The sequence below is a fragment of the Dicentrarchus labrax genome, unplaced genomic scaffold, assembly GCF_905237075.1.
Source record: "Dicentrarchus labrax unplaced genomic scaffold, dlabrax2021, whole genome shotgun sequence".
Taxonomy (NCBI): Eukaryota; Metazoa; Chordata; class Actinopteri; family Moronidae; genus Dicentrarchus; species Dicentrarchus labrax.
In genome coordinates this window covers 23,363,957-23,379,935 of record NW_026136701.1, presented here as the reverse complement: position 1 = coordinate 23,379,935, position 15,979 = coordinate 23,363,957, and the positions used below count along the sequence as shown (strand labels likewise).

The following is a 15,979-nucleotide window of genomic DNA, read 5'->3' as shown; positions in this document are numbered from 1 at the left end:
ACAAGGACAGTTTTCTTAAAGCATGCAGCTATAATGAATTACACTGCATTAGTACAGTATGGTGAGGCATTAGCAGCTCATATAAGTGTCTGATAATCACATTTTTATCTTTATTTAGCTGGGAAAGGTGTGCTGAACAAGCAAGCTCTAATTAATTACATACAGTTATAGTCTACACCTCGGAGAGAGTCCTCTGCTGTTTACCACAGAGACATTCTAGAAAAGGTTTTAAAAAATACTGAGGTCCAAATTCAACCTCCACTTGCCGAGGGATTTTTGACAAGCTACAAGCCTGTGAAATTTCCTGATTATTTAAGTTCATATCTATTAATTAATTAATTAATTTAATCTTTAAAATTAATTTATTGTACATTTTTCAACATGATTATCTAGATGCTTCAAGGTCTTCTCCACACTATCAGGACACAATTCTGGTGGAGAATTACTACATTCCTTTATAATTCTTTTCATTTTTTTACCTAAAAACTGTGAAAATTTAAAAAGATAGATCATCAAAATCAACCTTCAAAACTTTAATGTGTAATCTGGGTTCGATATTCTCCTCTCCAGGACACCTAGTTGTTTACTGTCCTCGACCAGGTTGTCTCGGCTCCTCCGAGGTTTTGATATCGACCTAAAACACAAACTGTAAAACTGACATTCTGTTGTCAGAGCAGTAATTTTGCACCAAAGCCAACAATCGTACATCCATCACAGAGGATCCTATAAGTCTGTCTTCCTCCAGCTACACTGTCCCCCTACTGACCAGAACACAGTGAACAGACACATTGTGTATTGTGACACTTTTGCTCTTTCATCACTACTAATATTGCTTTCTTCTCATATTAAAACAACACACCAGTATGCAACAAGTTCAGGCATGTTCTCTGGGGGGTTTCTGAAAGGCATTATGGGAAATGTAGGAAATCGATGATAGGCTAATACCTCTAGATGAGGCAGGCAGGAACTTCTGCAATGCACTCAACAGTACAGTCTGATAACTGTGGCTGACAGAGTGCATTTTATGTATCAGGCTAAGTACATGGACTGCTTATGAGTTCTTGATAACTGAGAAAGAAAACAAATAGTTCTTTGTGTCATCTTTCTTCCTCCACCTCTCCGTCCGTGTTCAGCCTTTGTCGAAATAATGTGAATATAAAGATGACCCAATGCTCTTTATTTAACTTCATATTAAATGAAATAAAAGACAGAACATCACGCAGGGGCCAGTAAACAAATGAATTTAGTGATTATTTGCTCAAATGAAACAAAGAAAATGCAATTACACGTTTAAACATTTAAAAAAATCACCCAAATAATGCGTCATGTCCCTCCAAACCTAAACATATCGGCTAATTCTTATCATTTACATCACCAAAAAAACAACCAGCGTATCATCAGACTGATGAGCCCATCCGGTCAGTGGGACAAACTATCAGATGTAGGTCAACGAAGAAAGGAACGAGCACATCTGTGTCTCCTGAATCCTTTTGCTCCTCGGTTTAACAGAGATCAGATGTGGAATCGCGCCTGTTTGGTGGACGCTGCCCACACCTTGTACCAGACTCACATGGCAGCGGGAGTTTGCGTGCGCAGATCTCTCGCTCGCATGCGTCGGGAGCGCACAGAGGGCGCACCGGTGTCAGTTTGCTCCAGCCCCTTGTAGCGGTCGGTCGCTGCTGGTTGCGCGCAGTGGCGTCTGGCAGCAGGAATTTGGGGAGTGGAAATTCCGCTGTTACTTTCACGGCTCGCCTCGTATTTTCTGACATTTCTTGCTGTGGCGGTCAGCAGTCAGTCGCTGCGATCAGAGAGAGGCGGAGAGAGAGCCGAACTGAAAGAAGGAGTACAGATCTGGAGAGCGCCGATGTTCCCGGCGGTTGGTTTTTCTCTGAATCTCGTTTAACTACTGATTTCTCTCTTTAATTCTCCGCTTGGAAGTACGTCCATCGCTCCTGTTTGGTGTGAGAAGTGAGAGGTTTGACAAAGAGTCGAAGGGCGCACAGCTGCCACTTTTGGCGAACGGATTTTTCCCTTTTTTGAATCTTCGTCTCCTTTTTTTTTTCTGCATTTGGATTATTTTTTTTCTCCAGGAGATGGCAAGTTGTTCCCTGACAGACGCGGGGATCTGGTGCTGAAGCTCGCAGGATGCTGGGGACCCTACAACAACCAGATCTCTTACTTTGAGACAATCTTCGGTTATATTCCTCTTTTGGACGTAGCCCCCCTCCCTGGACGCTTTTGCCCTCCCGTTTGTCTTTCTTTTCTTTTACAGAATGTATGTGTTGTACAATCTAAGGGTGCTATTGTCCCTTTTCACCCAAGCCATCTTGGTTGCTTCGTTGACTCAGACTGGTAGGTGTTGACTTGGTTGTATGAATACATGTGGTTTGACAACAGGCACACTGATCCATTTTGCATCATTTTGCACCATTGTTGCCTCTCACCTGTTATTGCCTCAGCTTTCCCTTTGAGAGCACGTCTTCAGGGGGTTCAAGTTAGACCATGTAAATACGGCTATTACTATAATTACCCTATTAGATGAGAGAATTAAGAAATATTACACAAAATACACCCAAAGCGGATTATTGTAGAAATATTCAGCCATACCAGAAGAAGCACGAAGTACCAGCAATCACTCAAAACTGACTATTTATTATCACAGACAGAAGAACTCCCTGTGTTAAGATTTCCTCATTATAATAGAAATGTTATTTTTCATTAGGCTCTGTTTGCGCTTCAGCCGTCCAAAGACGCATTTTGGAGCTGTTGCGCGTGTTGCCACTCAAGCTTGATATAGGCTACAAGCAATTTAATAAATCATTCAATGAGAAAATTCAATTAAGTGATCCTGCCTGTTTGCAGAAGAAAGCAGCAGCAAGCCGTAATCACACCTTATGACAGGGATGCAAAGGAGCCACCTTTTCTCTAAAACCAGTGGAATCAGTGGAGCTGTACCGCCTTTCTGGGGCTGATAATGTGTGGATTTATAGTTACTATGTGTGGATGGGGCTTGGTGCAAAAAATCAGCGCATTTCTCTGTCAACATAATTTTACTTTACTGGTGGATTTATGATTATCCCCGCTTGGAGGTCTTACTATCCTCGCTCCAATCCCTGCTGATGCACTTTAAGCTCAAATGTGCCATCAGTCGACATCTGAGAGCAGTTCAATGCACAGAAAGTCTATTTCTTTCCACTAACTTTCTGCCTTCTCTTGCGGCGCAGATAAATGCGGAGGGAATATAGAGATACACACCGCGGACTACCTGACCTCCCCGGGCTATCCCGGCGCCTACCCGCCCTCCCAGCAGTGCGTGTGGGTGATAACAGCGCCTGAGCCCGGTCAGAAGATCCTCATCAACTTCAACCCGCATTTTGATCTGGAAGACAGAGACTGCAAGTAAGAGTTCACTCCTCACTCTCCCTCTCTCTCTCTCTCTCTCTCTCTCTCTCTCTCTCTCTCTCTCTCTCTCCTCCTCTCCTTCTCCTTCTCCCACCCTCCTCCGCTCTCTCTCTCTTCAATCCTGCCTGGATACAGGGTGAAACTCTGCCACCTATTGGTCAAGGAGTCCTGCATGTACATGGAGGTGGAAGGATGAGATGTGGCACTGAGGCTGCTGGCACTAACTTCAGAGGAAATGGGGTTTGATGGGTTTTGTAATTCATACTTGATAAGGAGGGAGGGGGGGTCCTATGGCGAGTGTCTCTTCTCGGGATTTTGGCAGGAATTTAAAGGGGAGTGAAACTCAAGAGTGCAGCAGCTTTTCACTGATGGGAGTTCAGTTTGCTCATCGCAGGAATCCAGAAATGGTGTTTGCTTTTCATTTGGAGGCAGAGTTTACCTGTTTGTATTTGGAGGAGGAATTGAGTTTGTCTGGCTCTTTTTGTTTGCGGGGACAGAACCTCAAGGATCTAATCTAATTTTACAAACTGTTGGAAGTGCTGTTGTCAGGTTATTGTAAGTTTGAGGATATTGAAACAAAAGCTGATGGTTTTGTCTGAAGCTGTTTTTTTTTTTTTTGCAGTCATGTTTTCTCACCTTGAGCTTGTTCATCAACCTTTTTAGTTTTAATTGCAACAATAAGTCGATTCATTGATTAGTCAACCCTTCTCTGATTCCAGCTTGTCAAACGTGAAGATTTTCTCCTTTACTTTGTCTTCTACGTAACTTTCCTATCTTTAGGTTTGGGATTATATCATCTCGGGCATTTTTCAATTAATTAAATGATTCTCAGATTAATCAATAATGAAAGTGGGCGTTGATGCAGCCCATTTTCCCATCGCTGTCACTGTTTTTTATGGCTCTGCACTGACCAAACAATAGGTAGTCTGGGTTAAAAATGTTCTTACACAACCTGCATTTACCACACAGACACTCAAACATACATCACAAGTCATTCCTGCACACTGACGCTGCTTTCCTGAGCATTACCCCACAAAACCTCTAAACAAGCACTCGTGCAGACACACACACACAACCCCTATATCCCACTCTCTTTGACCCAGAGACACACACTCGCTTGTGCGCATCCACACAACAGGCCATGTGTTGCTCTCTTCCATAAATAAGCCTGTTTTTATGTCGGCTCCTCTGTCTTTTTTAAAAGCTCCATAAACGGCTCCTGTGTAAATCACGACTGGCTGTCCGGCGCTGTCTCACAGATGGGGTCCTCCAATACTATTGGATCATGTTTCACCACCAAGGGACTAATAAACCATTAGCTTTCTGGACAGATAGTGGATATTGTGTCTTTCAGTGGATTACACACCTTCCTCAGCGTTGTTAGCTAACATTCAGGAAAGCTTTTTTACCGGAAAACCTCATTCTGCAATGACCTTATTTTGTGTGACAACCCAGGGAGCAGTATAAGTATGTAATAATGCTGTTTAAGTACTTAATGAATAGTAGTAAATCTTGGTAATAAAATTTTAGTCAGTGGTTGGCACTGTAGTACACCACCAACAGAGTGTTATTGTCGGCATACATTTCTTTTCCATAGGTTAATGTGCTGGAATAAGACCGTTGTAAAGTAAAATATTACGATTTCATCAGGGTTTAACATCTGCTTTAACATGTAATGTGTTCTTAACCAATCAGGGAGCAGGTAGGCCTCTTGCATCTGACAAAGAGGCACAGGAGGGTTTTCTGGTACAAAAAAGATCAAGTTATTTCATATCCAGGTTACAAAGTGGGAAGAATGTGGCAAAGAATCCAAAGATGTCCAAATAGATCTGTTTATACTCCTGAAGAGTCTCTTCTGGATCTTTGTCAGTGTTCAGTCTCTTTTTCTATTTAATGATACTGTTAATTTTGGCTACACGTACCTGATTCTACATCCCAGTAAACCTGCAGCCAAGAGAGAACATTTCCACATTAAGATTGAGAAGCATTTACTGCTACAGGATTCAAAAGTGTGACCGCTCAACAGCCTGGCCACCCTGCAGCCACCTTAACATGTCTTTTGGCTGCTTTGTTAGGGGGCCTCCGTTTTGCTCGATTGGTTTCATTATTTGTTGTGTGAGTTTATGTTGGATGATGATGGGGTGTAGCTCATAGCTCTCCGACTTGGCAGGAGCGGTGTTGTTTTTGGGAACGAGTCAAATGTTCGAAATATGCCCATTGAGCCGGGCCTTAAGCCTTTGGCGAGACCGCAGTCCTACTTAAAAATTTCCTGAGATGATATTTAAGAGTTTTATTTCACTGGTTGATGCCACTGAGCTCAACGTCAGCTCCAAAAAATGATACTCCAGTCAGTGAGGCCGTGATTGGAAACAGCAACAGAATCTAATGTTTTACCAGAAATTTTAAATGTTAAAAGTTCATTAACTTCCTCTGGTAGACTGGCTTTTAATCCGGACACACGTGGGACAGCAAGCAACTGCTCTACTGAAGTGTCCATGAGCAAGATACTAAATCTTATCAGTTCCAGATCTAACCTTTGACCTCTGGTCTCTGCAAGAGTGATGGAATTGGGAATAGAACTCAGAAATTAAATGTACATGGATAGGGGAGCAATCAGTTAATCAACTATAGAAAATGAATCTTAAATCAATTTAGCAATCAATTAATCCTCAGTTAAAAGTCCTTTTTAAGCCAAAATATCAGACGTTCTCTGAACATCTTTGGGTTTTTGACAAAACAAGAAGATTTGAAGAGGTCAGTTTGGGCTTTGTAAAAGTTTGAAGGTAATCTTTCGTTTTAATTTGTGCCAGATTAATTAAATAATCGGCATGTTAATCGATAATGAAAACTTTGGGTTAGTTTGGACAGTGGTGAAACATGCAGGATGTTGAAATAGTGAACTAGAAAATGCCTGTGACAAATTTCTGACTTATTGAAATAGTCCAAAACAAAAGCATATTCAATTTACAATCAGACAAAAAGCAGTAAATCCTTATATTTTAGAAGCTAATGTTTAGTAAATTTCTCCTTTGTTTGCCCAGTGAGTGACTGAATGAATGGATGAATGGCAAATCAATCTAATGAATGAAATCTGAAGTTTATTTACCTTTGCTCGTATCAGTAACCCTCATAGTAACTGAGCTTGTTTGGGTTCAGTGAATTTCCCAGATGGACTTTAAATGTTCTGTAGGGAAATCAAGCCAGTGACATTTGGGTTACAGGACAGCTTCAATAACACTCTACTATCCCACCATTTTAATTCAAATACACTCCCCTGATTTACATTTATTGTTGGAATGACACTCCCCTCATCAGATAGCCTGTCGCTGCTTGCCCATTTCTCCCAGTCCCATAATTAAATTACTGGACCAAAATGGAACAAACATGTTCCAGTGCTGTGAAACATGTCTGCAGTCAACTAGCCAAACAAAGAAGCCATAGCACTGGTGTCCTCAAGCAAACGTCGGCTACATTTCCGACGTCTGTGACACAACATATCTTCCCCATGACCCAGGGTTTGTAATTAGGATCCCTAATTACAGCGTTTTTAAAAATATATATTTGTCAGCCGGGAAATGCTTTCTGCCAGTGTGATTCATTTAAGGAAGAAGTTGAAACTTTGGGGGAGTTTTGTACTAACACTAGATGTTCTACCAGTTTGGAAACAATGACTCTTTATTACAAAAAAAAAAAAAAACAGCTCTATTTAAAAGATAGAGTGTGGCTTTTGTGATAACACGAGTATGTACTGGATCATCGACATGACAGATATCCAAAAAAATCAACTGTAGCTTCTTTCAAGATGAACTTTGTAGTTGAATGGATTAATTTGCGGTTCATAAGGCCTTCGTGAGCTTCTGCAAAACAGTCAGTCTGGGTGATAATTCCAACGACAACCTTTTCCTTCGACAAAGTCTCTAGTGACACAATCTGCGCTCAGTGAACAGACGTTGCTGTAGACGAGAACCAGTAACACTTTTGTTCAGACACGCTAAGATCCATCGGCTCTGCCTCCGTAGCCAATCTGGAGCGGCACCAGAACAAGCCTTGTCTCACGTCCACGTCTGAAATAGCGTGGCCGACAAAGTGAATCCCTGCGGAGTGCGGTAAAATAGAGCAGAGGCATGGGTAAGGAACATGCGTCGGTGGCGGGATAATTTGGGACATCTTTTTAGGAGTTGGCTGAACTGTTTCCTCCTACATGAGGCTGTACTGGCACGGTCTGCACCTCACACATACACACTACTCACACACACAACGCATACTCACACACAGGCAACCAAACTTTCTGTCACTTACAGTATGCTTCGTGTGCACTCTGTGGTGCAAACACAGCTACAGTGTGCATGCTCTGCAAATTCTCTAACACACATTCTTGTGCAGTTTTGTGCCCTGGGTAACTTTAATGGGGAAAATCTACTGTACGTACCCGCGTTTGATGTCACATCTTGGGTTATTATTAGTGGGTTTATACTGTTAACGAGGGGGCAGTGAATGTTTTGGTGATTATGGAAATGATGTGAATCAAATGCTTTGGCCTTCACAATCACCAGATCTCAAAACAAAGGGAACACTGATGGCACATTTGGGATTTTGGGGCATGTTAGACAGCAACCACATTGTGTTCATCCCTCCAGTTCCACAGACTTGTAGAATCTATGCTAACCAACACCTCACTAAGACAATTGATGGTTTTTCCTTTATTTTGTCACCCATCTGTATAAGACACTTCCATCAGCTACAATAAAAAGGCATTTTTATAATCCTGACTGTTCTCTTTATCTACACACTTTTCAGTTTAGTAGGTCCACCTAGCTAAAACTAATGCTTACACTTAATGCCACAACCTACAATAAATCCTACTATTGTAAAGGTCACAGTGCTCACTTTTAGTTGAAACTGGTTTAGAGAGAAGTTGATTTAACTTTATAATCATTTTGGAGACTGTAGTTTGTGGTGATGTTGAATTGTATGGTTATACTGAGAGAGGTGTCTGTAATGTTTTTTGATACAATTAGGGTGGACACAATACTACAATCATTATTACCTTCATGAAGGCAGTGTTTATTGCAGGGCTGCTGAATTGGTTTATAGTTTTAGCTAGATGGACCTAAACAACTGACAGTGTAAAAGTTCGGACCACGCCTAACTGACAGATGTGGCACAGACGGGGCATGTTGAGGAAAAGTGGGTGCAGCAAAGAAGTAAATCACGAGACTTCAACACAGAATAACTGCAACGTCTTGATAATCCCATGATGATAACAGCTTGTGGGGTGAAAAACAGAACAAAAAAGAGAAAGAAATAGAGGGAGATGCTATAAATTCCTCTACAGTGTGATGGAAGGACCACTTTATCCTTATAGTATGTCCCGAGGCAATGTGCTCAGTGGTTTGTCAGAAAATCTTTCCTCAAGCAGAGACACAGTCACAGGACCGACATCCCACAGCCCGCAGTTGTCACATGAATGGAAACACACATTTTGAGGGCATTTGTGTGTGTGTGTGTCTATATATAAATATATATATGGGGGCTGTGTTGTTTACAAAGGCAGTTATGGATTATGTTTTTGAATCACTTCATTTTCAAAGCTGGCTGATCAGGATGACGTTAAAGAACAAATTAAGAATCAATTCAAGTATTTTACATATACAGTGTTTTAGTTCATGTATAAAGGTTTGGATGGATGGATGGATGGATGGATGGATGGACGGACGGACGGATGGACGGATAAACAGATGGATTAAATATGAATACATTGTTGGATGGTAATGCAGAGACAGATATATTGATTAATTGATTGCTAATGGGCTGGATGGAAGGATGGTAGGCTGCACTGATGGATCAACTGATGGGTAGATGGATTGCTAGATGATGGAAGAATGTCAAGATATATGAAAGGATCAACAGATCAATGAAGAGATGGCAGAATATTAATGAATCAATGGATGGATCTGCAAATTTTTTAGATGGATGGATGTTTGGATGGATAAATGGATGAATTAATCAAAAGATAGTTTGATGGATCTAAGGAAAGATGTATCGTTGAATGACAGATGGACAAATGGCAGGATAGATTAATAAATCAACAGATGGCTGGAAGGATGGATGGATGAATCATCTGATGGAACAATAAACGGATTAATGGATGGATGATTGGATTGATTGTTGGATGAAGGATGAAATCGATTGTTGGACCATAAATGGAAGGATTTAGGGCTGGAAGGATATATCGATTGTTGGATTGGATTGCTGGAAAATTGGTGAATGAATTTCTGGACAATAAATGGAAAGATGATGGATGGATGAATCCCAAGGTGGATGATGGATGGATTGCTGTATGATAGATGGAGCTAATAGATACTGTAGATGAATCAGATGGTTGGAAGAAATGCAGGATGGAAGGATGGAGAGATGGAGGGATGGATGGTAAGATGCTGGATGAATAAGAAATGGATTGTTGGATGATTATGTAAAGATGGCAGGATGGATAGATAGTATGAATGGATGGATATATAGATTGATGGTCTGAACTAATTGAGATAGAGCGATGGGTGAATAGATAGAAGAATTGGATGTATTGTCGAATGATAGATGAAAGAATTGCGGGACAGTCGTATGAATCATCAGATGGCTTGAAGCATTGTGGGATGAAAGGATGGATTACTGAAGGGATGGATATAGAGTTGGATAAACTTTAGTTCACAATCTTGATGACCTCTTGTTGTGAAAGTGCAAAACAACAGCATCAGTTGTTTAGTCTCATGTTTGTGCCGCAGCACAAAAATGCGCCACATCACAAATATTCTGTTCAGCATTCAGTCTCACTTTGCCAGTTTTAAAGAAAATAAAACCATCCCCTCCAGATGGTTGTATTTTTCAGTTCCACAGCAGCCACACAAAACAGGAAGACTGAATGTGCCGCTGTCACAGAATGGTTAGCCCGTGGCTCACTTCCAAGGAAATTTGAGGCGTGAGCCTCCAAAAATGATCGGGTTGTTTGTTCTTTGTTTTTCAGCAACATGTTCCTTCAGTTTGTTACTCTGAAGTACAAAAGAGCCATAAGAATTAGGTAAATGAAAGATGGATACTTGTTTTGTTTTTCCTGTTTGTAGTCCGAATGAACCATTGTCTTGTCTTATGTAATACGGTTCCCATTTTATCTTCTTATTGCAAAAAATGTGTAATTTGAAAACAGAAAATATTCACAAAACATTGACAATTTTAGGTTTTAATTGGGATGGAAAAGTCAGATTTTACCTCTAAAAGCTTAGTTTGGTTTGATTTTGGTTCCACAGTGATATAAAATCTATAACCTCTCCCTTTTCTCATGCCATCTTTGCTTTCCAAAATTAATACATTTCCCATGCTGCAGTGGGGTCTCCAGTCTGGGATTCCCTTAAAGTGCTGACAGACAGAGGAAATTAGTTTAATCATTAAATCCCTTCTGGTCATTTTGTGTGACCCTCAGAGAACTTGATATATTAATGAGAGACCGAAAAAAATAGAAATAGAAATTAAAAAGCAGAGAGGAAAGAAAAGGAGAAGTGAAACAAGAGGAGGAAATGTTGTAAAGAATACTGTGATCTCTGAGATGAAGACTAAGCAAAAGATGCAAAGATGAACAGAGAGAGAGCAGAAGGGTACAGACAGACTCAGAGAGACAGAGGGCTTCAGGCTGGTTGGCATGGTCAGTCTGATCCTGACCTCAGTGACAGACCTCTCGCTGTTTCTCCTCCTCCTCCACCCTCAGGCTGTTCTGTTGCTTTTTTTCATCCCGTCACGTCCTGCACCATCACTTTCTCTCTCTCTGTCTGTCTCTCCTCACACTCTCTGAACTCCATGTGCCCTCGCCATGTTTTCGGCTGAGTTTTTCCTCTGTTCGCCATATGCTCCGTGTCTTCTTCTCCACGATTTGGAGAAATGATGCTGAACGTTTCACTGTGTGCAACTTGAACTCGTGGCTTTCTAATAAAAACTAGTCTACGCACTAAATGATGACTAAGCAAACTATACACACAGCTGTCATTGTCATTGTAGTGGTTTATATCTAAGCATCATCAGCAAAGGCTGCAACATTATTGGTGTAAGAATCCACTTGAAAACAATAGAAGCTAAACACTGATGTCTAACATGTTAGGAGAGAGCAGAGAGATAAGCAGTCGTACAAAGTCATGTTTCTGGTGTCCAGTATCTGCTCTCCTTTCAACTTGGTAGTGTACAAAGGGTTTATCAGAGCTTTTTTTCCTGAAAATATCCTCCCACTTTATCTGGAAACAATGTTGATGAAAGCCTGAACCGTAAGCGTTCCCCTAAAATGTATCATATAGCTATAAGCTGTGAGGCTAGCTGGCAAGGTTAAGCAAGTAGTCAACACCAAAGTTGAATAGATGGATGGAGGACTTTATGCTTTTGCTAAATAAATCAATATGTTTTAGTATTTAGATTTAGTTTGCTTCAGATTTACTCTGTTATTGTATGCAGGTTGAAAAAACAACGTCTGACAGCACAAGGATGTACCTTAAGAAAAATACATATACAGCCTTGAATTTATACTTTAGTTTATTTGATAATTCAATAGAATTGAGTTTGATGAAGATACCTAAAACTAAAACTACTACTATAAATGAAAGACAACACATTCAAGTTTCCTTTCAAATTATCAAAAAAAAACATAGTCACATGACGTATCTTTTTTGACAGTTATTAAGTTTACATTGTTGTTGTTGCAGTCTGGTGTACAATATCCTCAATAGGCTGCTTGGTGCCAGAAATCAGTGTTACAAAGTTCAGAGTTTGTCTGTCAATAAATATCATTCCTGGTTTCCACCATGTATAGATGAGACATAATAGCAGAGTACGAGCATTGGCTGGCTTTCTCCAGCTGACTCTTGTCCCTCAGCAGCAAATATTTGTCTAATGGAAGGAAGGGTGAACTTTGAATCCTGCTATTGTTTCTTTTATGCAACTGTACATTGTTTGGATTTTCTTTTCCAAACAATTAAAGACCCAAACTCTGCTTCCCATACGAATCAGCTCACACATACACAGGAAAATACTGTATAAACATGCGTACGTAAGTATGAAAATACACATGCACACACACACACACACACAATAAAACTAACAGATTAACTGTAAGCGTAATCAGACCTTTTGTGGATCCCCTGCTCATCAGTGAGTCGCACATAAACACACACACACTTACACAAACGCTTGCGCTTTCACACACAAATGAAAACATGTGTCAGGTTAGATCCTTAACGAGCAGATTAACGAGGAGAGAGTTCGGCTCGGGGAGAGGGGGTGGAAACCCTGTTAGCAACGTCACACGCATGCACAGCTGCAATCCCAGGATTTACAGGATACACTCGCTGATACACTCCAGATGTCCCGAAAGTAAAATACACACTCACGCACGAAAGAGGAGCATCTATCAAAGTGTAAGGAGGATTTTAGATTGACGATAAAGCTTTGGTTTGAACTACTTTTGCACACGGCTTCTATTGGCTGTTATCTCGTATTAAAGCTCACATTTGGATGTACAGTAGAAAATGACAGAGATGTCAGTAAATGGATGGCTTTGTGGATTCCTGGATTAACTGGTTGAATGAGTTTGGAGGTTTTATCCAAAGAGGCGCAGGCATTTGGGTGATGATGGTTGGCTACTTTTAAATCTTCAAAGTCTAAGGGAGTTTTCAGGCTCAGGCTTCATCCATACTTCCATCAGAAACACGGATCACAACACTCATCAACTCTGCCATCATCGCATCGCTGAAAAATGTATTTCGTAAACAGAGAAGTTTCTTTTTTGTTACTATGGCCTTGATAGCAGCAAAGGAAATGAGTCATGCCTTGGTGTATGGCATGTCATAATGTAGCAGCACCTTCAAAGAAGAAATTCATAACAATGCAGGAACCAGATGTGCTGAAGTGAATAATCCTATACATATTCATGCTTGCTGTATTTTTTATGCACTCGGTGACACTAATGTGACACCAATGATGTTATTCAACTTCAAGATTGTGAAGCAGTTGGCTTTCACATTTGGTATTGACTCCATGGGAATCTACTTTAGACTGTTTTCAGAACTGCAGTCCAGCTAGAGCAGCTTTCACACCTCAGCAAAGCAGTAAAACCTGTCCAATTGGCTCAAAAATGTGAAAATGGCCTCACATGAACTTAAAAGTGATTCAAATATCTCCAAGTTGACTCAATCATAGGAATTCTACATGTCTTCACCTTCATTACAGTTTCTGATGTAGATAGATTTACAGACAAGCCTTCGACCTACTTCTTTCTCTCTGAAATGTGTACAAATTAAACTGACCTACATGTTTCTGAACGACCCAAAAGTCACAAGACACAATCCTCCAAATATAAATGGGAAATCTGCCACCTTGTGAACTTAAAAGGGCCTGTGAAAACTCAATGTCACGCTAGGGATAGGTCATAGTCGGGATATGGGGGTCAGAAGTCAGTCAGTGGGTCAAACTGTGTCTTGACCTTTTCCGAGGAGGACGAGTGCCCTGCGAGGCTTTGTTCTTTTACATATGTGCAATGGGAAACCGGCCCCCAATGGAGTCTATATGGCTGTAGCAGCACGGACAATAAAGTCTTTTTCTTTCTCAGCTTGTAAAGGAATGTGTTGTATCTGTCTGGGTAGAAAATGCCCCAGGGTGACCTCCCATTGAGACATGTAGGGCGAAGATACACACACACACACACACACACACACACATCTTGTGGACAAACAATAAAGTGTGTGGGAGGCACACACACAGAGATATGCATACACAACTAAAATAAAACAAATACATACATGGATGTAACAGACATGAATGATGACTTGAATCTTTCAGGTCAGCTCGACACTTTGCGAAACAAAACCTGGGGCTTTTATTTTGATATTCTAAAATATGTGAGTGTGTAGATTACTGTTTTTGCAGGAGCGTTGTGTCTCTGAAGTTCGTTATATTAAGTTTTTGGTACTTTGAGGAGTACAGTGAACACTGGAGTGACTCAGTGTTCATCTGTGTCATGAGCTCTGAGTTATTTTGAATCAGACTTCTGACTGAAGGAAACAACAGGTTTTAAGGAAATGGGTGTGTTAGTCATGTGTTGAGAGCAAAATCATCGGTGTGTCAACAGAAAATAATTTGTTCTTGTATTTTATGCCAACGCTTTAGTACATTGCACACTAGGATGAATGGTGGCGGTCTTTTACTGGGGTATCAAAAGCACCAAGTTGCAGTTCTCCATTACAAGGGAAAGTTCTACATTATTATAGCTGCTGTATTAGTTTTTAAAAGTCAAGGTCTTTATTATGAGAAATGGTCCCTTCACAGCGTTAAATGATTTATAATGTTTCAGCTGGTTCTTGTGAGGCTGTTCCCAACCACATTACAACATGTTTGGTAGTCAAATCAGTGAAAAGGCATCAAAACTTTGAATTTATCATGTTTTCTGTCTTTATCTTTATTAAAGTTATTTGTAACTAAGCTCAACGCAGAAGTAAAGAGGACAATATTTCTCTGTGAAATCTAGTAAAGGAAAGTGTAAACACCTCAAAACTGTAATGTTTATAGCTACATTTAATCAAAGAAAACTGACCTGCCAGCACTAAAAACATATCTTCATTATATTGCCTGTGCTAATGTTAAAAGTGCAGTATAAGCTTCATATATTAAAAAAAAAAAGTTATTTCTGTTATATTTATAAGCTAGCTTACAGTCTGCTATACTAGACACCTTCCTTCAATATACAAACAGACTAGTTAGACAAAACATAATGTTGACTTTGTGTAATATTCAATATTAACTTTAATATGACATTGAAACATCTTTTCAGGCGCTGTTACGGAATAAACCTGATTTCTCAAATGCAACTCGTTAAGTCACACCGACAGGAATAAAGTCCTTTTCTCAAATGAATGCTGTTTCACAACGTCCAACTGTTTGCTCTTCGTCTTTCTATCAGCCTCCCCGGACCCTGTCTGTCTGTCAACTAGACTCTCGTTGCCAAACTGAAGCAATGCCTGCTGGGGTTTCTGTATGTGTGTCTGAATACAGCCAGATAATTAATGTCACATGTTTCTCGGAACAAGAGGTGAATGTATAGTCAGCCAGGCCTCTCTGTGGATGCAGATGAACTTGTCGAGGGTGAACACATGTCAGAGTGCAGTGGAAGTGACACAGTGTTTATTGCTTTGCCCCTAACTCACTTTATCGAGGTGTGGATTGAGTGTCGGTTGACAAAAGGCCTTTTTCCTCCCAAATCTCTCAGGTACAGACGAGACGTTTTTTTTTTTTTGCCTTTCCCTGAATTTATACTTGGAAACACCCTTCTGTGTTTATTTAAGTCTAAGGTTACCCAGACAGACTCGGGATGTAGTAACTATCTCACTTTGTTTTCCGTAAAGCACACACAGAGTAGCAACACTTTGACCCTGAGAGAAACTTCTCTTCTCCCCAAAATGTCGACTTTGACTTTTGTTCTTTTTCATCTTTTTCATATTAAACCCCATTGAGTTTGCACCAAATCTCATTTCATCCTTCAGGGTCCCTAAACAGTCTG

The 15,979-nt window shown here is 40.5% G+C and overlaps 1 protein-coding gene across 4 annotated transcripts in view; it reads left to right on the top strand.

The window, feature by feature from the left end:
* The first annotated feature begins 1,645 nt into the window (after positions 1-1,645).
* LOC127368552 (neuropilin-1a) overlaps positions 1,646-15,979 on the top strand; it is a 122,338-nt gene continuing 108,004 nt past the window's right edge. For all 4 annotated transcript variants that reach the window (XM_051409480.1, XM_051409489.1, XM_051409499.1 and 1 more), the window contains exons 1-2: positions 1,646-2,352; positions 3,225-3,399. In XM_051409480.1, coding sequence (XP_051265440.1) covers positions 2,274-2,352; positions 3,225-3,399 — 254 coding nt within the window. In that variant the 5' untranslated portion in view covers positions 1,646-2,273. The remainder of the gene's footprint in view (positions 2,353-3,224; positions 3,400-15,979) is intronic.